The sequence below is a fragment of the Phalacrocorax carbo genome, chromosome Z, assembly GCF_963921805.1.
Source record: "Phalacrocorax carbo chromosome Z, bPhaCar2.1, whole genome shotgun sequence".
NCBI classification, from domain to species: Eukaryota; Metazoa; Chordata; class Aves; order Suliformes; family Phalacrocoracidae; genus Phalacrocorax; species Phalacrocorax carbo.
In genome coordinates this window covers 7,195,374-7,218,793 of record NC_087548.1, presented here as the reverse complement: position 1 = coordinate 7,218,793, position 23,420 = coordinate 7,195,374, and the positions used below count along the sequence as shown (strand labels likewise).

Genomic DNA, 23,420 nt, shown 5'->3' with positions numbered 1-23,420 from the left:
TCTCAAAATAAATACCGGAAAAAATCAGACTACACTTAGGGGACTATGGAATTAGAGAGAATAGAGGGTCACTGAGAAATAATCAGATGTACTTTCTTTCTAGTTAAAGATTATCTAAGTATGACTAAACTGAATGAACTTGAACTATTGATCAAGTCTATAGGGAAGACAAAGATTTTACTAGGAAACTGCTGGAAGCTCTGATTCACTGGTTCCTCCAAAGATTTATTTATACTGTGCAATTCAACTCACAATTAGCCACAACATCATACACTTTAATGAAGCTGCACTAAAGCAGGAAAATACTACCTTGCTTAGCCAATATCTGAGCCAGGGCGTTGAGAGAACCTCTGTACAACTTTCCTGAGGTCTTTGTTGAGACAGCAAAAAGTCCAGCTAGAAGAGCAATAAAGAAAGAACATCTCAGCCACAACACTGGGTTTGTGGCTATTTCCTTATTCAGAGAGTTACAGTGGAATTGTTGAGAACTCGCACAGTAACAGTGCAGTGTCTACCTACAAGGGACATATTTGCTTATCCCTTTTCCCAACCAGTCATGTAGCACTGTGGCTTTCAGAGTTCTTTATCTACAAACACTAAAACTATGCAAAAATGTCCTCTACTGAAACTCTTATTGTGTTTGTTCATCTATCCAAGTAGAGAGGATGGCATTAGGCCAAACACATTATCCATAATGTGTTAGTTTAATGCCAGGCACAATTTAAGCCATTTTACAGTTTGGTTCCATTTGAATTTAATGCAAACATAGCTGCTCTTTGCCATTCCAATGATTTGCCTGGCTGTTATGCAGAGGAACATTATAGCTTCGTGAGTGTTAAAATCAAAATTTTTAATCTTAATGCAGTTAATTAAAAGAGAAAATATTTCTCTTTATACCCTTTGCAACTTTGAGACTCAACTCACCTCTTAAGGTACAGAATGTTTGGTTTAGGTAGAAAGCCAGAACAGAATTTTTGTTATTGGTGGGGCTTTTCAACCTTGGAATATAAAATAATGGGATGCTATTAAAATCACTAAAAATTAAGGCCAATGCATAGAGTTATGGCAGTGCTTTCTCTCTGCAGGTTAGAATGGGTTTCTGAACAATACAGATTTTCTGGTTCTGTATTGTCCTTTTCTACACTGCCAGCTTTTTGTTTTTACTAATAATTCTTAGTATTGGCATGGTTGAATAAAACAGATCATTTGTGAACACCTGCCTGAACATAAATATGATTCTCTGATCTTGCAGTAAAATCAGATTATACAGCCTTCCAGATTCTCTGCTAGAGGTCATTCTAGTACCATTTTTTTTTTCTCCCCAGAGACCACTGAGCTTTTTCTCGGATTACCCTCATGTCTTTTGTTGCCGTCTAGTAATTACAGGTAAAAGGATGAGGGTTTTTTGGGGGAAGTGGTAGTAAACTAGGCCTGTAGGTAGTGTCAAGACTTAGAATCGTGATTTAGTTACAGAAATCCATCTTGGCTCTCACCTTCTGTTATAAGTTTTTTGCGTATCAAATTGTTGCTACAATAATGTCACTATGAATCTATTATTTTTAATGAACCTATATAAGCTCAGTAATTTCAAATTTCATTATTTTATTACTGACATATATTTTTAGTGCCAATACATTGGCAAATTAACAGAAATTTCAAGCACTAATAACTTTTCTGTGTCATTTTTGAGAATAAATTTTCCAGCCAAATTATACTTTAATTACATCTCCTTTGATCTCATCGGGAGCTAAGGGCTGGAAGGTCCTTCTTGGACCATTGAAAGTCACTTCCCATCAGAGGCATCCCATACTGGTTATAGTTCTCCTGCTTCTTTAGCCTGTTATGCTTTATTTTGTTTGTCACAACTAAATACAGAGTGCAAGTTGGAAGTTCAATGACGGTTTGTAGCAGAGAAGTCTAATATAACTTTATATTAGGTTATCACATTTACACGATTTACTTTTTCTGTCTGACTCCTCATTGTCTGTCAGAACACTGGGAGAAGACTTTAGAAAACTTTTCTTCTTGTTATGTAGTTTCTAAATACCCTCCTTATAAGCTTGAAAACCTTCAACCTCTGCTGAATTCTTCACTGTTATTTCATCTATTTATGCAATGTGAGAGGGGAGCAGCACAAGGCTAGAGGTAGAGACCTGTCCTGTCCAGTGGAAAACATGACAGACACTCATGTTAGCGGAAGGTTTGAACTACATCTTGTCCTTTGTGATCCCAATTATAGTCATCAAAAGAGGATCTACTCATCCTTAGAACAGTGCAGATCATTCTACACCAACTTGCTTTTTAGTTAATAGAAGGCAGACAGCTTCACACCTCTTGCAGTCCTTGCTGCAGTGTCCTGTTTCTTTGTGGGTATAACCAGAGTGCAAAATGAGGGGCTTTTTAACATTGTTTCTCTCAGGTCATCCAAGCAATGACATAAATGTTGGACACATCTGACCTGAGAAGGAAGCACCCTGACTACTCCACAAGAAGTCATAAAAATCATGACTCTCCCATTAAAAGATTAGTTAGTATCATCCCAATAAAAGCTTTCTTTATTAGATTATCCTTGCTACTTTTGTCTTCTGTATTAGACATTTGTTTGTTCCACAATCTCACTGAAAGAAAAAGCCCAATTAAATCAAAGTCTCTATTTCAGTCATGACTGTAATGTCACTTCCCCAGTATGAAGATTCTGGTTAAGCATGACCTTTTAAATCTACATGACTCTTCTATAAAAAAGGAGATCTAGATAAAGGGGATTCCTAAAGGAGATCCAGATGACACACTCATTAAAGGAAGAAGAAAAACCTCTAAATAAGCTCTTTAACAATGTTTTGCAATGGTTTTGATCAAATTATATTTCCATCTGTACACAGCTGTTGCAATGAAGTATTTAATGCTTTTAATATCATTAATCCAGTATAACAATTTTAAGATACAAATTATCACTCTATATTATTCTATAAACATTCTATAATATTCCTGTATTGTACTTATTATATCTTTTTCAAAAAAATAACTGCTATGGTTCCTGTATTTCCACTGAATTAACTATTATTTGGTTTGGTCATCTTCATGAAGGATTCAGGTAGCCATGATGACAGTCATTTCAAATGTCATTTTTATCTTTTCAGTCATGTCTTCAGTCAGAATTCCACTCTAAATGGGGATTATTTTCTAGGTTATTAATCTGTGAGGTGAAAAAATGGAACTGTTCTTAAAAATAATGATAACTTGCAATATCATTGTTCTATTTCTTTTCCAAGTGTCTTTTTTACTGTCCTTAATTCTCTTTCAGATGCATAATTCCAGAAAATAAATGCAGTATATTTGTCAGTTATTATTGACAGATATTTTATAAAGCCAGGAAAATATGTTTTTCTATTCGATTAAAGTATTGTGTTCTCACACTGAATGACACCCAGCATAACTGTTATCTGTCTAGCAAATGAGGAATAAGATCCATCCAAGATGCAAGAGCAAAAAGATTTTGTCTTACTTTTCTAAAACATTATGCAGACAACTACCCTAACTATCCTGATGATGGTGACTGGATTATAGCCAAATTCCTTCCCTGAGCAGGGGGTAAAGAATGAATGAGCTGCTAAAGAGAACTTCATTTCCAAACTGGAATTGGCTTAGTACCCTGTGATTACCAGGAACACTTCAAATGTACAGACATTCCTACAAATTCAGGCAGAAAGCCAGCAGAGAAAGTTGAGAAGTTGGTAAGTTAATATTAATATCCTATTTGTGTTTAAGGATAATGAGCTACAGATAGTGAATAAGTGTATTAGGATCATGAATGCATTCACTTTTAAAGTTTGTAAAATTAGGAGGTTCCCTACACTCTTTACTGTAACGTCCAATAACTTTCAGTCTCTCAGTTGCCTAATACATTATCCCTTCTAAGGGTCTGTTCTGATGATATTAAGGGAGAGAAATGTCCATGTATTTGTGGTGAACTTCAATGATGTTGCCTTTTAATACATGAGGGCTAATAAAGTTTTAAATTGACAGACAGAAAGACCATGAAAGGCCATTAAGTTACTTATTTTGCTCTGCAGTGCATTTCCTTTCTTCTATTCAGCTCATGTTATCAAATCCATAACTGTGGCAATCAAGAACATCTGCATTTTCCTCCTTGTATAAAGTTTTGTATATTGTATCAAAATCAAAAACATTGATGTAGTGATTTGGGAGACCAGTGTTTTATATGAAGCGTCAGTATAACCCCATGTAAGCAATGTTTCTTACTGGTAATGTGTTGACAGCATACAATATATTGTTAAAGTGCAATGCCTAAGAAAACAGACGGTTGCCCTTCATTTTGAGCTCTAAAATATAGGACACTCCTGACAGTCCAAAAGCAGCACCTGAAAAGTTTGTAGTTTTGTTTTCAGATACCCATCTGACATAGCTCTGCTGGCTTCTATTCATCTACTTCATGATATAGTGCTAGAAATGTATCTGTATTTCTGCTCTGTTATATGGATGAAAGTTGCGCAACAATTTCATGTTAACTCCTATCTTGCATCCCCTGAGGCTCCTAGTCCTATTTCATTGCAGTGTTTCAGGACTGAACACAAGGACAGTATAACACCTCTTTGTTAAACCACCAGGCTTCAAAACTTCAGGAAGCCCTGACAATTTTGTGGAATGCATTGTGCCCCAGTCCTCTCTGCCCTTAAGTGGAAGGTAAGAGAACAATTAGGTTTCTTAACCACAACAGCAAACTAAGCTTGAGTTCAAAGGAACAAATAAATAACAGTGTTCCAGCCCTGAACTCTGCAAGAGATCTCCACGTTGGCCCTAGGAAACACACCCATCAGAAGTGTGGTCTACAAAGGATAGGGCAGTAATCACCTTAAAAATTTGAGCTTACCCAGAAATTCTCTACTCCTTTTTTTTACTATATACAGGACAACAGGTAAGAAGGCTTTTAATTTGGGTGCTTTCCTCTTCCCGTCTAGGTCACGGTGAACTAATATGGAAAAATGCTCTTGGAAAGGCCCTGGAAAATAAGTAGTTCCCTGAGGCTCTTTCACATCTACAGGGTGGGGTTAATCTGTCTTAAAGTTGCAGAATTGAATTCTTAGCAACAAAGATGTTCAGGAAATGTAACTTCTTTTTTACAAGAAAAACCAGTATTCTAAAACTGTTATAATTTGAAACTAGAAAACAATCCAAATTTTCAAATCTTTGCACCTGCACCATTTTTAAGCCATATAAATAAAAAAGTCATTTTATTCAGAAACATTGAAAAAATTTGTTTATACAGTGCTAACAAAGTATATTTCCTACTTACTGTGGTGTACAAATACAATACTGAAAATGTTGTAAAACCTTACCAAATGAATCAAAACAGTGAAGATGGAGTCAAACAGTAATACTTCCACAAACAGATGATTCTCTTCTTGGCATATCAAATAGTCTCAACTTTATTTTAAGGAGAAAAAAAATAATGCCACTTTAGAAAATGTCAGTAGAATGATTATGGTTCCTAAAATCTGTTTTTTGGGGTTTTTCTTCCTGACAGAATTTTATCACTATTTGTTTTGACTAGGTTTACGTATGGATTCTGATCTAATTCAGCTTTCCAAACAAAACCCTTTTAGGGGGGTTCCTACTTCCCACTCTCTCACACAGTACAATGCTAAGTACAGATCTCGTCCCTTCTCTGGCCTTACTCAGAGCTGTTCAGCAAATCTCTGAATACAGATCACCTCCGAAGCACTGCAGAACTGAGCTGTGCATCCCAGGACCTCCTCCGGTATGTGTGCTGGACGTGTTCCCTGTTACTTGTATTACTGTCCCTTCTATCAGAGAACATAATCTTCTTCATCACAGTGACACCCCGGTTTGTGCCTTCTAGTTCTTACTGGTGAAGTCATGCAGTTGTCTGATGCTTAGGTGAGAACCATGTGTTATGAATTTTCTTAATGAAAATTTCCTGGTAGCTGGAAGTAAATCCACTTCATCAATAGCATGTGTCTATACCGCTGAAAGTGTTTGCTCTCAAAACCCATACCTCATTTTTTTCCTTAATCACCCACTTCCTTCTGCCGTGTATTAAACTAGCTGACTCTGTGGTCTGACTGAGCACGTTCAGGAAATGAACCCTGGTGGCAACACATCTGCCCAGCCAGGCAAGATGCCAGATCAGATGCTGTAGTGGGCTGGTTGCAATGGGCAGAAGTTAACTGCCCCATTCACAGTCTGACACTCACATGGCTGCTTTGGAGGGAATTGCCTTCCAGCAAGTTTTCTTGGGTTTAGGGCAATTGCTGTATACCAACACAATCATAGAATCATAGAATCATTAAGGTTGGAAAGGCCTCTAGGATCAAGTCCAACCATCAACCAACACTATAATGTCTCCTAAACCATGCCCTGAAGTGCCAAATTCCTAGTCAGGAATTAAGAATTCTGGCTGATCAATGTGGTTCCAGAAAAGACTGTGCAAGATCCAATTTTTAGATGCTTTTAATCACAAAGGAGGAAAACATGACAAGTATGAAGGAAAATTGGGGTAATATAGCATGAAGATTATAGGAGAATGTGTTTGTTTTCAGCTCAGATAGCAAATACCAGTTCAGATAATGTGTATTTCATTTAAAATTATTGCACAGAGTAAAAGTGACATGAACACTATATACCATATCATAATTCTTACATTCATTCACTACTATAGGCCAGTCTTGGCATTTAACACAAAAGCACAGGGGAAAACATGATAGGAAATTGGTATTATAGGCCTAAATGACTTACTGTAAGTATTTTAGTTACACTGACTTTGTTCTGTTCCTGGTTTGAATCAATTTTATGGACCATATTTCAGAAAGGATTCACATCAACCATTGTCTGCTTCATATAGGTACCATATATTGTAGATTTAGGCAAAGTATAAATTCAGTTAAGTGCCTCTGGATGAATGATATTTTGCAGTGCCACATGTATATATAACAAAAATATCAGTAAGGGGATTCTAGGACAGGCATTATTTTTGCATCAAGTTTTAATCGCAGTAATTGGTGCTGGCTGACAGTATAGTCTTTTGGCAGATGTTTCTTACCTCTGGGTATCATAACTCTCTTACATTTCTGTGTCGCAAATTACCATAGAGAGGGAAAAAAATGCCAAGAAAGTGCAAGTTCCAACCTGATCATTTTCATAGAACCATAGAGTTTCATAGCAATTCTTAGCAATACTCATCTACATAAGGTTTGCAAGTGTTCTTTCATTGAGCTTTACAACCACTCTGAGAAATACATAGCATTGACACCTACTTCCCACTGAGAGCAGATTGACCCATCATCCTTTATGAAAACAGTCAGTTATTGTCAGAATAAAACAAAGACCATCAGATGCATGCATACTGCTGGGGTTAGGTCCCCACCATTTCTTTGTGCTCTTTGCCCTGCGGATTCTGCACACACTTAGATGTAACCAAGAACAAAATACTAGAAGACTTGGAGTCAATACAGTTCTCAACCTGGAGACATATCACTTGCTAATTCACACTTAGACATTTCTAACAATGCCTTTATGCCACCTTTAATGTTAGAAGATCAGGTATTCAACTTTCTAACAGCAAAGCTTTGGCAGTTCTTCAGCAGTTTTCATGCATATAAAGAAATGCAATACTCAACCCTTCCAGCCCTTGTTCAAAGCAAATTGAAGACCGATCACACATAGTGAACTTCAAGTTAGAAAAAATATCTGTTAACTGATGTGAATTAAAGCAGGCTAAAATAAAGGTGTATTGCTTTCATTGAGGGAATAAGGGGGTAAACAACCAACACAAATGCATATTAGAGATCAACTACATTTGTTTTTTGCTTGTTCTGCAGAAGTATCAGACTTTTATATCCTTTCCTCTGCTGACATTTTACTCATGCACTTTCTTAACACTGATTTACGTATCAATAACTTTATACTGTTGCTTAATATCACTTCTGATTTTAGCCTGGGATAATTCTCTACTGTTATATGCCTATTTGTAGTTCACAGCTATTTTCTTTTCCATAAATATCCATTGCGTCATATAGCTCTGAGGGATTTATCTCAAGAAAATGCAGTCCCCAGAGCAGCATTACAGCCCTGGAGAACTGTGAAAATAATAATTCATAACAGAAGTTAGTAGCTACTGTTGATGTTGTTAAGCTTTATCCCATGGTACTGAAAGGAAAATTGAGGCTAGAATACTGTTTATTTGCCCTACAAATCAGTGTACGTAGACACCTTAGATGCAGACGTACAGAGGTTTCCCTGTCCGTCTCTTAGTGCCCAACTAGAAACTTTCATTCACACAGTCCTAAAGCCAATCTCATTTGGAGGATATTCCTGAAATGTAATCAATATTGCTAGTGATACTGTGCAATACTTCTTAGTTGTTTCCATAAAACCTGTTGTGTTTTCAGAGCCATGTAAAATATTTACAGCATCTGTCAGAGAAAATTCATGGTTATACCTGTGATTGTCTTCAAGACTAAATTAAATCTTGCAGTCACCCTACAGCACCCGTGGCTGCTTAGAAAAAAGAACTGTAACAGCAATGAATTTGTTCAAAAATGATGCTTCTTCTCCAGTGATTTCAAAAGCAAATAGTCTTAAGATGCTTCTTTGTGTATTTTGACATTCTGCTTCTTGGATTTCCTGCTTTTTTCTGTATGTTATTTTTTGTTAGAACTAGGGCCTTTCATAACGCAATATTTCTTATGTGGAGGAAAGACAGGGATCTTTTTGCAACATTAACTTATATTGCAAATACTCTATTCTATTTGCCGATTAACTCATAATCCAGAACCCTATGACTCAGAACAGCCCTAGTGAAGCTGCTTGCAATAAAACAACACTTACCTGTCACCCAGTGGGACCTTAAATTCATGCACGTTTCACTTAAACCCAAACTGCATGCCACATCGTCCACTTACAAAAGTGCAAAACCACATGTCTTCTTACAGCTCAGTCACCTCAATAAAAGCCCTTGAGAGACTGACCGAAGAGGAAGAATAAAATTCAATAATGAATTAAACCTCCTTCATCAGGATATGAGGAAACCAAACATTTTCCAGTCAGGCTCAACCTCTTCTTTAATGGTCTAAGAGCCAGTATAACAATACAAACAGGAAAATAACATAGCAAAGAAATTAACTCCTCCCTTTTCTCTTTTAATTGGCTTTGATTTTTTCTTCTGAAGTAAAATGTGCTGCCGTGCTGCAACAGTAATCTGTGCTCCAAAGCTGCCTCAAAGCCTCTAGACCCAAAGCCATGTTGCAACAGCTCTTTAGTGATGGGAAGTAAAAGATGTTATGGAGAAGCCTGTGAGAACTGGGTAGAAATTTTTGAAGGAAGGTAATTACTCAGGAGTCATCATCAGAGCAAAGCAAGTAATTGCCAGTACCAATCATAGCAGTTTTAAGACTGCCATGAGTTTTTCAACAGCTCATGAGACCTTGTGAAGCAGAGAGCACAGATAGGAAGGTAGAAGCTTACATGGAACATACTTGAATCTTGCTTGAGGAAAATAAATATTGTTCACAATCATCTGTAGTTAGATGTTATCACTTTGCCCTCAACATGTTGCTATCTGTGGTGTTGTATGAATAGAAGGCACTTACGGAATAATGTTACACCTCAGGAATTACATCTCCTGCAAGCAGAAGGGCATCTGTAAGGGCTTCCTTGAGTCCTCACAGGACTTGTCTGTTGCAGCAATTTGGGATACAAATAGTAGTCAGGACTCCCCTTGAGACTCAGCTCCTTTACAGTTGGAAAACCTACACATATTCTTGATCTCTGTCTTGAAGAAGATGGTCTGAAATATGACCCATGTAAATCATCGTTTTTTGAGGAGAACTATAGAATGCAGGGAAGAAAACAGAAGTGACTGCATAGGATGGAAAAGATCAGTCTTTCACACTTAATACCTGTATCTTGGGGACAGTTACCAGGAAGAGTAGACCAGTTATATCTATGGAAGATGTTCCATGTCATTCATTTGGTTAGTGGATCCTGCCATAGTTTTTATACATTAATTTCTGTGGCAAGGTAGGCTCACAGTGGGAGTCATTAAATATCAATGTGTATCCCAGCTGTAACTGCCTTCTTCCTTGTCTAGCTTTAGGTTCTTTGCTGGTAAAATAGTTTAACAACCTTAGAGACCACAGCAACAAAGTGTGTATTTGTGTATAGCGTTTGAAGGAATCCTTTTTTTACCTTAACTTCCATACTCACCTGACTAGCTGGTGCCTGACAACGCTTCCTTACATCAAAGAATGTAAGAGTGGCACAGTGTAATTGTCCAAGGGATAATCTTTTTCTTCTGGAAAAGCAGTGGAATGTCACCAGGATTCCAATAGTAAGGTGACTTGCATTTTACTTCTTCCACTTTATATGCTAGAATTTATTCTTGTTTACATGTGATATCAGTCCCTGTAGGGCCTATGTAGGGCTCAGATTTTCTGTATTGGGCCATGTCTCAGGTCCTACCCTGAGTGTACAGTACAATTCAAGACAAATGTCATTATGCAACAAGAAGCTACGAATAAAGAACATGTGATATGCCTAGGTAGTATTTGGCAGAACAAGTCTAATCCACCTCTGTGAGAAGAGGAAGACTTTGCAAGACAAATACTTTCTGATAGAAGCATGAGAGAGTAGACCATGAATACAAAAAATAGCAGAAATCTCTGGAAAAGATACATTGGTGGGAAAACTGTTTTGGGATGGGATGAACGAAAGCAGCGGTTTATTCTTGTCTTACACACATGGCACAACATACAGAACTGGCACAAATAACTTACAAAATCTCATACACCATGCTTCCTCTCAAATAGCTTCTATTAAGTTACAACACCATAACAAATCAGGTATTTAGTTACGACAGATCTCCAGACATGGATAGTCTTCCATTCAAGGAGTTATTATTTTTGTAAGCTACTTCGACAAACATCATTTTTTACATGTTTAATACAGTACAGTGTCTTTAACAGAGTTCAAGATATTCACAATGAGAACTGGATACTTTATAAAACAGCAGAATTTCTCATCTCGATACAGGTCTACATTCGCTCCTGCCTTGTCTAGATGTGTTACAAGTCATCTTTACTCAACTTTCCAAGCCAAACATTGCTTTAAATGAAAAAAAAAAAAAAATTCTATTTACAGGGGTTTTTTTAGATTTAATAAAAATGTCTTTCCTTCCCTTTCCCATTCCTACACCCTACCCCCACCAACAACTGGCATTTAGCTGGTAGAAATATTAACCCTCAAGATTCTATAGAAACTTAAAAAAAAAATCGATGATGACTTGTTGGGTACAAAATGAAAGATGGTCACAGCCCATCATCTGTTCAAAAAGGTGGATTTTTTGTCTTCTAATATCAGGATTTGTGTCCAATGAAGAAAGATTACTCCTGACATCTGATTTTTAGAGATAATATACTACTTATGGGCCAATATACAAAAAACTCATTTTTTTTTAATTACAAGGTGTCCCACTCTCTTTCATGCAATCACCTTCAGTATAAAGTTCTTTACTTACTAGAAATTGTAACAACTCTGGCTGTGTGGTACTGACTTAAATTCTCCCAGGCTCTGTCAGATCAAACAGTGTCTCCCCTTATCCTTGTCCCACTGATATTTCTGGGTTGACTCACAACAAGAGTTTTGATCCGTGATTGCACTTCAAACCCCACTGAAGCTTGTGGGCATCTTTCCTTTGAACTGATGGCTTTGGATTAGCTCTGCTTGAACATGGCTGGCAAACTCTAGCCCTTAAGCAGTTAATCATCTTTCTAAAGAAATAAGCAAAAAGGATTCCTCTCCTTTATACATACAATACGCAGTATTTTTACATTAAGCATTATCATAAAAAGCATGTTTATGTTATTTTGAAAATGTATTTTTACAGAACTTTATAAACACTATTATATCAAACACATTCTCAAAAACTGGAGAAAATACCGACACAAAACCTGGAAGAGCCTCAATAGAATTCTTCCAGTACTATTTTTCTACTTGCATATTTCATATTTCAGTGTCCTTTACTGCAATTTGGCCATATGAGAACAGGTAAAGTTGACAACAAATCTCCAACAGTTTTGAATAAGACCAGGATCTGTTGTTTAATGAAAGAAATTTGACATCAAAGTATGCTTTTACCTGGCATGCCCATTTTGCTACCTTTACCTGCAATACCATAATCCCCAAATAATCTCACTCACTACAGTGGGATTACACATGACAAAATGACAGATGCAAAAATACTGAAAATGATGGTTTTCCACTTTTAAAATCCTTCTTATGTCAACAACTAACATCATTATATTCTTCTTTATTGATATTGTAATTGAAAATTAGGTAAAAGCAATATTTGCAAAGAGTTCCGTGTCAGAAATCAGTGTACAAACTTCAGGAAATACTCTGCTCATAGTTGTGCTATTATTTTGAAAGCCTAAAATTCTAACTGGTGTGACCAAGAGTAAATTTCACCGGTCTAAATGTTACACTTGATACTCCCCCAGCCTGGCACAGTTTAAGTTCAAACATACATATGTCACACTAACATTAAATCAGGATGTTATTTTCCCTTACCACCACCAATTTTCAGTACAATCAGTAATGGACATTAATACATATAATCTATGTGAGATGCAGTTTTCAAGTAGTTTGTCTAACATAATGATGGATAAATTATAACGTGAGCTTGGTTTCCTATCCTGCAAAAGTTTAAAAATTCATTAAACTTAGTATTTTGGGAGCAGTCTTATGGACTGTAATGACATTACTTACAGTTCAGGAAGTAAAACTGCAGAATAAGCTTTTGTTCTCTGTCTCACGATTTTGTTCTTTAATGAAACAATAGAACAACTCTTCAGTAAGTATTACTTAATGGCTTGAAATATAATTGGTGAAAGGTCATTACTGTAATGTCCTGTATGTTACCTCATCTCAACAGAAAAGCTTTCCTATGGCTTGAAATGCTTAGAGTGTAATCCTTGCTAGAGGTAAAAAATTCAAGCCATATCTAATCCCAACTTCTAGCTATACTATAACATGTGCAGTCACCCATAAAGGAGCCCTTTTAACAAGACAATGTATGTTAACTTGCACAACAATTTGTAGATTTTATCTATCTCCATCACTGTAATAAAACAAGTTATATATATACATATTAAAAAATCCAAGTGTAAATACAGTATTTCCACACATAAAACAACTACTTGCACATGATGTGATATGTAAAGCAAAATTGCTGAAATTGCTGAAAATCTTTTCAGTCTTTGGGATGATCAACGTGTAAGTAACCAAAACTTACAAATAATGATTGAATTTTCATAAAAGAAGGTTTTTGGTGGAGGGGCAGGACGAATTCTGCTCCTACACACCCTCATTCCCCATGGCTTTTACAGATTTATCCCCTTCCTTAAATAAGCCACAGGTGGTTTTTTTTTTAGGTCTAGTGGTATATTTTAATGAGGTTATCTTCTGTGTAACACTATTATTAAGGTTTCCAGTGACTTTTTCATAAAACATAGTCTGTTCTTATTAAAGTCTATAGTATTTCAGAAGTTTCAGGCTATCTGAACTTCAGAAGAATATGAATCTGATCCAATTATGTTAAAGTCTAATGAAACAGACATTCCTTTATTTACTGTGAAAATTTAATTACCTTCTGTTCTGATAATTCAATCCAGTTTTTATTCCCCCAACTCCTAAAAAAAAGTCTTGTAGTTACAAGCCTGTAATTATACATAGCAAAGAAAGAAAACTGCTCCTTGCCTATGGAAATATATATAGTTTTTCAAGTTCCAACTCCTCCCTAAGCTGCTAACCATCACACAACATATGCCATTTGGCAATTTGTCTCCTAGGATATTCACAAATTTCTTTCCAGTGCTCTCCAGCTGTTCCTTCTGCTGAAGATCCTAAGGTTAACCGGCCAATGACCTCATTCCTTGACCCCCTATCTGAATCTAAAACCAAAAATTCAATGCTGATATCATCAAGGCCCTCACAAGGAATGTCAAAGACAAACAATTCATTGAACACTGCATTCGGGGTGCATTTCTTCACATGGGTTTTCTTTTTAGAAATTCTCTTCTTAGCGTGGTACAGGTTCACTTTGACGTAAGGATCTGCAATGAAAAGAAAGCACAGATCAGCTGTTGAACAGTGCTGTTTAGAAATTCCTTGATCTAGTTAATGGTAAATTTCATAACTTAGCAACATAATTACACCACAATGAAGAGATATTTCAAGTTATTAAAGATGATTCATCTCATCCATTTTTTGTGTTTACATCTGAATTAGTTCCTTTAAGCTCCCTTTATGGTCACCAAAGATGTAATCAAGATAGTAAAGTTTAGGGCATGATTCATATGATCAAATACAAGGGTCTTCATGAGACAAATCCTGCCCTGTAGTCATTAACCTTAATAATATCTCTACTACATGCAAAGGTGGTCTGAAAGTACACAAAATTCTAATGGATTCTGACAAATATGTATCTTTACGTATTTGTGTGTAACAGAAATCTGTTTTTCACACATTCTACCAGTAGGGGATAATCATTAGTGCTAATAAGACTCATGCAAAGAAAAACCTCAGAAAGAGAGAATAAGCTCATGCTGAGCAAATGGATGAATGGATGTGATTAATTTCTGTTGTGGTTCTACCAAAGTCAATTAACATATTAAATTGGGCCCACTAGTTTTTATTGAACAAATTTAACACTAAACTTTCGATCTAGGGTGTGTTTGTTGTTAGAATATGTATTTGTCTTTATGTCTGTGCTGTAATACTATTGAAGAAGGGAAGGGAAAATGTCCATATTTTTAGCTGTCAATCAACTTTGAGTGTTTGCATTCCTTATAATTATTCAATTGTTGTAAGATTCCTCTGCTATTTTCTTCAACAATGGCTATATTTCTTTCTTCAGAAGAATTATAGAAAATGCTTTAAAAATCACTCTTTTAAAGTACCTTGGCATTTATTTTGGTGCAAATGTGGGCCTGTTTCCAAATTTTCATGGTGCAAAGATGCAGTACAAAATCCTTTCTACTGAACCCAGTTAAAAAAAGACAATCTATGTAAACTAACAGCTAATAAACATCAAGAACAGTTGAATACTTTTTCAAAAAGTAAATTTAAACTGAACCATATTTAGAAATGTTATGCCAAAGTTATCAGACTGAAACAGTCAGATGATAAAAAGGTTTTAGTTTCCTTGAACTGGCAATAGTTTAACAAGAGTATGGTATGATAGAATACATCTTTGCTTTCATATACTATCACCATAATAAACATTTTAAATATAAGGTTTAATGTAATTAAAGTGTTCATTGGCTTTAGAATGAATATATGACACACAAGCATTAAAAGTATCAGAACCAATATCCATCGGTGGATTCATGCTGTGATTCATGTCTGTTTAAAGAAATTCTTTTCCGACTCTTATTTCTGACCAGCTGCTAGATAAGGCTAGAAAGTTCCTCTTGATTTTATGAGGTCTATTAGGAGACATCAACACCAGTGATCAAGGAAACAAAGGAGGTTGTTAGAATGGAACAGCTTCTGATTAAAAAAGTTCCCATCTTCCTAAGGAGATGGAGTTATGTGATCGTTTAGCTGACCCCATAGAAACACCGATTCACACTCCTCCTCATCCAAGATTTATATTGGGCTGAGGGAAAGTCACAGAAAAAATAAGGACCGTCGTGAGTGCAGTATGTTACTGACACCCAAACTTCTATTGAATTGGCCTTGCTGATGAACAGCAAATAGGGAAGAACTGTCTAAATGAACTAGGTATACAGATGTAGTATGGCTGCCTGTATCTCTTAGAGATATTATGTTCCATTTATAGTTAGCAAAGTTATACTAAGGGAAGCAGAGTGTGCAAACAAAATCTATAGCTTTACTCATAAGAGGTACAGTTAGCAAATGTGTAGTTTGGATGTGCTGTAGGGTCCAGGTGGCTGCTGGGACTAGGAGGGCTTTTGTTTTCAAGTTATTTTCTCACCAGGGTGAACCTCACCCAGACTTGGTCTGCTGAGATCAGCTGCTGTCATGCTGTCTTCATGAAACCTCCACAATTTGCTGTGACTTTGGGGCTGATTATTAAAAGTAGGTATGTTCTCTTATAGGGGAGTAAACTGCTGGATTCCATTTATATCCTTTCTCCTTATGATATGTGAATAAAACCGAGATCAGATCTCAGTGGAACACAACTACATAAATGGGAGTTATCTATAGCCTTGTTGCATCGGATCAAGGATGGATTCACTTTCTAGGTATGTTACAGTATTTTGTGGTATGAGAAGTAGAAAGACTGTATTATTGGCTGTAGTAATTATGATTCAGTGGTTCCCAAAACTACTTCTTTTCAAAAAATTCCTGTGAAATGAGAGAGTATCAGTCCCATACAGAATCAACAGCAGTTGTGCTACTGTTTGCATAGTCCTTTCTTGTATATTGCTCTTTTTGTATGGTTCTTATCCTTAGTATATTGAACATTAAATTTTATTCAGTTATTATGTTATCTAGCATTTATGTGCATCTAAGTGCAGTTCTAATATTGGCTTCCACTGAATGCAAAATGGCACAACAAGACCAGGAGATGGGAGTGCAAAAACTGCTCCTTCTTAGTGCACCAAGGTACAGCTTATGATAAAGCATGTGTTACGTTATAACCTGCTTCCAGCACTGGCATAGTTCACCTTTTCACCTTGCCAAATAAATGTTAGTGCTCAGTGGGCCAAATTCAGCACTGATGTACCTCGTTGCTTTTCTCGGTGCTAAGCTGAAATAAACCATATGATGATCTCACTCAGTACTGATCTTCTATAAATACCTGAGTTTTTGTCATAAATAAAAGCTTTTAGTATCTACAGACAACATTGCATACCTATGGCAGATGGGTTCTGTTCAAGACAATCACAAAACTCATTGGTTTCCACTGCTACCAGATGCTATGTTTTTTAACATGTGATTGAAGAACAAATTTGTAAAATACATACCCTGGAAAATAAAACATTGACCTAGATATGAATAAAATGCATAAGCTGCAAATAATAGAGACACCATTTCTGCATTTATGGGCTATTTTTAGTCTTTGAAACGCCACATTTCAGCTGTCTTCTCTCTGTTTGTTTTATATTCTTAGGGCATATTCATTAGTAAAACCATTACCTGATAATCCTGACACATCAGATTTAGGTAGATGCCTGGCTTTTAAAACAACCACAGTGAGTGTATTTGTTGTAGACTGATAACAGAGAGAGATCAGTAATTCTCCACGCCCAGACGATTTCTGAGGAAATGAATGAAAAAAGAATTAAGGCTATTTATAAGCAATTACATTGACCAAGCTTTAAACAAGAATTAAGAAGATTTATGAAATGCCACATAACTATATGTTCTGAAATGGTGTAAAAGGATATAACTTACGGAGCTGTGCTGCTTCACATAGCAAATAAAATTTCCCTCTACTGTAGTTATATAACTCTTGTCTATTAGACTGAACAAAAAATAAATAATAAATAATTGAAAATACAGGTTGACATGCCATCACTAGCTTCAGAAATTAGAAACAAAATCCTACATCCTGAGGAAAAAAAAATCCACAGTGAATCAAAAAGATCTTAAGCAAAACAAAATTCTGTAAAGTTATTTTGAAAACAAAGCAAAACAAATAGAATAAAAGTAAATTTAAAAATCTTCAGTAGAATGTCTTTAAACAGGAAGGATCAAACAGTTATTGAAATATCATCCCTGACAATTTCTAAAGTAGTATAATACACATGAAATAAAGATGAGATCAAAGATCTTCTCTATGATCATTAGACTTGGATTTGCTGGATTAGATTATTTCACAGAAAGGAGGAAGGCAAGGGAAACAAGGGAAAAATAATACCTTATATACCAGAAAAGCCAATAAGTTATCAAGAAAATATCAATGACATAGTTATAGTTGTTGTAATATAGTGATAGAATTACAAAATAACAGTATTAGTTATAGGTATGTTGTCTGGTAGACATTTATTTGATTTGGCAGCATGCTTGCTCTTTGAAAACAATCAAATCGAAAGTCAATACACGTTCCACTTCCTTAGCAGAGATTGAGACGTGTGTGTGATACATGTGCATTTCTGTGGTTCACCTGTGATGGTTGTAAATGATCTTTACATTCAGAAATCAGACAAAATAGTATGAAATATTTTTAGCCCAGTGAAGTCAGTATGTTTTGCCGTTGACTTCAGTAAGGCTTTGGCTTCTCCCTCGTGTCTTACTATCCTCAGTAGATCTGCAGCCTGTGTCACAATTCTTGAGTAGTAGAAGGTAGTAGCAACACTGAAGTGCAAGAATATACTACTGCATCAGCAATAGGGTCTACAACAGGTTCCAATTCCTTAACTAAAACTACCCGCACTCTTTAAGAATCTGCTATAAAACGTATGTAGTTGAAGTAAAAGGTTTACATTTGCTTCAATAAGCTTTAAGATAGAATGACTTCAAACAGAAAAGGTGAGGAAGGAGAATGGGAATAATATATAAATATTTAATTCTTTCCTTTTAAAGCAAATTAATGTAGATTGAGACCACTTGGTGTAAATGTAAATGGGTCCACTCAAAACTGATGGACCAGCTGAATAAGCAAGTAGAGTTTAGGACATATCAATTTCTTGCAACTTGCTTATTGTAATGTTCTATTATTACATTTGTATAATTGCTTCCTCATATGCCATTATGAAAGCATCTCAGTGACGTGCACAATGAGCTTGTTTCCTTTTCTTTCCAAGATGCTAGCAGCATTAAACAAGAAACATAGCTAACACTAGCACAACACTTTTAAAATTTAAATAAAAAACATGTTACCCTAACATTTCTTTTGATGATCTCTCTGTCCATTAGCAGTCTTCCTTCTGACAGTTCAATTCCTGCGAGGGGAATGAGAACTTCTCCAATGACATCATCTCTGGAAAACCTGTCAAAGCTCAAGATCATAAAGTGAAGTGTTAAGTCTTGAATTTGGCTATAGGGGATCCCATAAAACGTGAAGGTCTCATCGAAAGCTGGATCTAATGTTTTTCTCAGCACTCTGGTTTTCACCTTGTGCTTTTTCTCAGGCAAGATTGTCATTTTGATGTAGGGATCAGAAGTCATTGACTGTTCATCCATTGCTGGCAGCCCACGTGCTTCTTTGATGTTCACTACAAATGCCTTTTTCTCAAAATTGTACTCTAAGGAGAAAAAGAGAGTTCCTAGCTTGTCTTGTTTATCTTCAGATGACAGAGAAGTGATGGATTTTAAACTATCAGGGGATACTGAATCTTTCTTCCTTTCTGCAAAGTGCTTAGGAGACAGATTTTCAAGATCTGGAGAGCTCTGGATTTTAGGGGTTGTTTTGGGGAAGTTGCCATTTAGATCTCTCTTCTCCAGGTCAAGATGGAGAGAATTCTTTGGCATCGCTGATTTGTTCTTTGCTTCACTTTTATCATCTGCTCCAAACTTCTTCTTACTGTTGAGATTCTCAGGGTAAATATCAACCCCCTTCAGAACATGGACAAACTTATATGGAGGGGTCTTATTGGATTTAGAAGATTTACGCTGGCAGCAGATCCAAGCAAAAAGGGAGACAGAGAAGACAAGGCCAAATGCACTAAAGATCCCAACCACTGTAGGAATTTCATCTGCAAATCAAATAAATAGCAACAAGCACATAAACAGCAATGCCTTGGACTCTGTGTGATATTTAATAAAGTAATAATTTAGTAAACCAAACTGATAGGAGATCATAATAGCAGCAGGATCGACAGACTGAAAGTGCTTTGCATTGTACATATTGCTCGCCACCTGCAGGCAAGAATGTGTAGTCCCATACTGAGGCACGCTCGTTATGTTAGTATTTTTCCATACACATAGTGTTTGGGAGGAAAATACTATTCCCATCCTAATAGTAATAACCACTAGCAATTGCTCGACTATCTCACCCTTCTGTGTGTAGTTTCTGAGATATATGTCTATGAGTAATACCAGCTCTCGGTAGGTTTCAGCTTTGATTTACAGAGCTTTGTTAGTTAGAGAACACAGAGTCTGAAACATGCATTACTTATAGATACACTGTCTGCTCTTCACACTGTTTCCTAGAATACTTTGTACACTCAACTAACTCATTTTTTATGTTCTGATCCCATAATTGCCTGTAGGTATCTCTTGAAAGAACTGAGTTTAATTGGAGGTTATAACACCCAGCTGTTTCAATGGGATTTTCAATACTTTGCAGGAGGAAGTCTATAATGAAAATTTAGAATAATTATATACCAAGTGTCTTTTCCAGATGGATGTGACATTGAGCAGTCACAAAGCCGTGTGTTCAAAGCTGAAAAAACTGTTAAGTGTATCACTGATAACCACTAAGCTTTACATTTAGGACAATATGAATCAAAGCTATGGGGAGTTTACAGGAAGGTTCACTACTTTTTAGGAGTATATAAGAAAAACATTAAACCATAATTCTCTTCTACCTTAATATGAATCCTGTACTTAAACTGACTAAAGAGAAAACTGAGCAAGTGTTACAACCTCAATTGTCATGTGGATACATTGGTTACATACAGAGTATCATTAGCCCTTCAGAGCATGCATCGAAGGGGTAAATGAGCACAACTAATTGGAAATCCAATTATGCCCATAAGTAACATTACTAAGGGAGTTTAAACCTTCCACAATGTAACAATCAGCTTAATCTTTATTCCCTGCAACAGTGGAAGACCAGTAGAATATTAATGGAATGACATTGTTTATGCATAAAGGCAATTGTGTAACAATCCTGGTTCTCTCGGAAATGATTAGCAGATCATTCTGGATGAGAAAAGGAAAACTACCCCCTCTATATATTAGTAAATCAGCTTCATCCAGGTAAAAGCTGGGCAGATAGATGTGCTGCCACTATACCTTTTTCTTTTTAGTGGGATGTTTCAAAAAAATCCACAACAATACTATCAAAGTAGGACATAATGTTCCAGCACAGAAAGGATCAGGCCTGGCTATTAATTTCTTCTGACGATATTCATGTTACTTTCCCTTTGCCCACAAGCTGTATCAGTCTACATACTTAACTGTAAGAACTTCATGAAATGGCTGAAAATTATATACATGACCAAAAAGTGTTTTTCTAAGTTAGGCACGTGGCTCTGAGTTTCAAAAATTCCCCAGGCTGCATAAATTTAAATAAATATGGTATACAGGTAGAAAGCAAGACATATCTGAAAACTAATCAGAATACTTTAACAGCTTTTTAGAATGATTTGCACATTTAGCATACTTTTTCATGAGATGATACACTTTTTATAGGAATCGATATTGGGCTATATTTTAATTCTACAACTACTGAAAGCAGTGGTAGAGTCAATCTGGTGTTTAAAATATTAATTATCTTTCTTAAATAAGTAATTACATAAGCATGATGTCACAAATGTAGTTAGAAACATCGAGTGGGTGGGGTAGGAAAGAAGATGAAATGGTAACTAAAATGGGTTTATATTTACAACTAATTATGTTTCAGCCTGAATTTCTTGCTGTTGTCATAATGTAAATCAATTAGTTAACATTCAAGGCAGTGTATTAGTAGGAAACATCACCAACTGATTCTGAGAGAAGTTATTATTTCAGACACATGATAAAAAACTGGACTCACTTAAGTCTGTGGAATGATCCTTGAATTATACCACTGCTAAAGCAAATGTAACCTAGGCTAGAGTCAATATTTGCAAAGCAGAGGTCAGAAACATTTCTACTTACTGTTTTTCTGAGTAAAGCTATTTATGTATCTGTTTTATAAGTGCACATATATGACTGTTTCTGAAACTTTTAGTGTCACAGTTCAGCACTCAACATCCAGTCTATAGAAACGTCAAGACTGAAAAGTTCATTGTTACCATTGCTATTCTCAATGAATGCAAACTGATCAAGAAGCAGCTATTTAGCAAAAAACACTGGGATCCTGTATTTTCACCTTCCTAGCAATGTCCTTTACATGGATAGCTTTCATTTTAAGTAACGGTTGACAAGTCTTTCTCTACAACGAGAAAAAAATGAATGACAATTATTCCAAGAATGGCTTGAACAAAGATTTTGTCTGTGGCACAGGATGCATTTACATCATTTAACTCTGAAGCCACGCTACTTTAACCAAGACAGAGAAAACAATCCCAAACCTCTCGTATCTGAAAACGCACCTACCTCTTCATCTCTCCCGGTGCTTTACCGGGGGGAACTGGTTGGGGAGGGGTGGCGGGGTGTGAAGAGAGAAAAGGAAAAGAAAGCTAATTCACAGCAACTTCTGAGATCGGGGAGAACTGGGGGAAACCAGGTTCCTCCCAGCTGGCTGCGTGCTGGGGGGCGCGGGGTGGCTCAGCAAGGGGTGCCTGCCTGCGCCTCTCCCGGGGAGGGGAGCAGCCCCCAGCGCCGCGGGCGGGGGGTCGGGGCCGGGACGCGCTTACCGAACTGCTGCCGGCCGGCCGCGATCGGAGCCATGTTGGCGGCGTGCGCTGGCCGCGGTGCTGGAGCCGCCGGCCGGGCTGCGGGAGCGGCCGTCCGGGGTGCGGGAGCCGCGGTCCGGGGTGCGGGAGCCGCGGTCCGGGATGCGGGAGCGGCCGTCCGGGCTGCGGGAGCCGCGGTCCGGGATGCGGGAGCCGCGGTCCGGGATGCGGGAGCCGCGGTCTGGGCTGCGGGAGCCGCTGTCCGAGGTGCGGGAGCGGCCGGCCGGGATGCGGGAGCCGCTGGCCGGGGTGCAGGTGCCGCCGCCCCGCGGATCGAGCCGCCTGCCCGGGACGCCGAAGGCTCTGCCCTGATGTCTCCCGGCTCTCCGCCCTCAAGGCTCCTGGGCAACCGTCTTTTCCAGCGTGTTTTTTTTTTTTTTTAAAAAAAGGAAAACAACAACAACAAAAAAACAAAACCCGGAGACGCGAGCGGTGGGGAATGTGGAGGAGGAGGCTGCGAGGGGGCTGGAGGAGAAGGGGGAGGGGAAGATTCGGTCCTCCCCTTTGCACACCGATTTGCAACCCCCTTCCTGTTTTGGCTCTTCTGAGTAGCTCCGCTCCCAGACTGAAGACGTGGTTGAAACCCAAATTGACGCAATCCTGACGCTACAGGGCTGAAATCAGCACCTTTCCCACCTCCCATCCCCCCTCCCCAACCACCACACCCTCCCTCCCGCTCCCCCCACCCCACCCACCGGGGGATTGAACACGCACTCATCGATTATTTTAACTGCCCTGCAGCAGGATATGATCTCCCACCCTCCATCGGACAGACAGTGAAATGCTAATGACTCTGATTCAGTGCACCTTGTGTAATACACGGGTGTGCCTATTCTGCTGGGGTAAGATTTATTTATTTGCTTATTA

The 23,420-nt window shown here is 37.5% G+C and overlaps 1 protein-coding gene across 2 annotated transcripts; it reads right to left on the bottom strand.

Annotated features, from left to right (window-relative positions):
- Positions 1-10,726: 10,726 nt before the first annotated feature.
- SYT4 (synaptotagmin 4) lies at positions 10,727-23,084 on the bottom strand. Of its 2 annotated transcripts, none has more exons than XM_064438605.1 (4): positions 22,515-23,084; positions 18,889-19,703; positions 17,203-17,323; positions 10,727-14,147 (listed from the first exon to the last, which is right to left on the bottom strand). In XM_064438605.1, exons 1-4 carry the CDS (start codon positions 22,546-22,548, stop codon positions 13,840-13,842), a joined length of 1,278 nt encoding a protein of 425 aa, XP_064294675.1. In that variant the 5' UTR covers positions 22,549-23,084; the 3' UTR covers positions 10,727-13,839. The 2 variants fall into 2 exon arrangements, with proteins under 2 accessions (XP_064294675.1, XP_064294676.1); XM_064438606.1 differs by having other exon boundaries at positions 18,895-19,703.
- Between the last annotated feature and the right edge of the window lie 336 nt (positions 23,085-23,420).

What these genes read in the sequence shown, in the direction of transcription:
- SYT4 (XM_064438605.1), bottom strand. Translation starts at nt 22,548, where the DNA reads ATGGCTCCGATCGCGGCCGGCCGGCAGCAGTTCG. An exon ending in GGCCGGCCGGCAGCAGTTCG is followed by an intron (nt 19,704 to 22,514) that starts GTAAGCGCGTCC and finishes TTTGATTTGCAG; the next exon opens with ATGAAATTCCTACAGTGGTT. An exon ending in TGATGTGTCAGGATTATCAG is followed by an intron (nt 14,148 to 17,202) that starts GTAATGGTTTTA and finishes TTTTCATTGCAG; the next exon opens with ATCCTTACGTCAAAGTGAAC.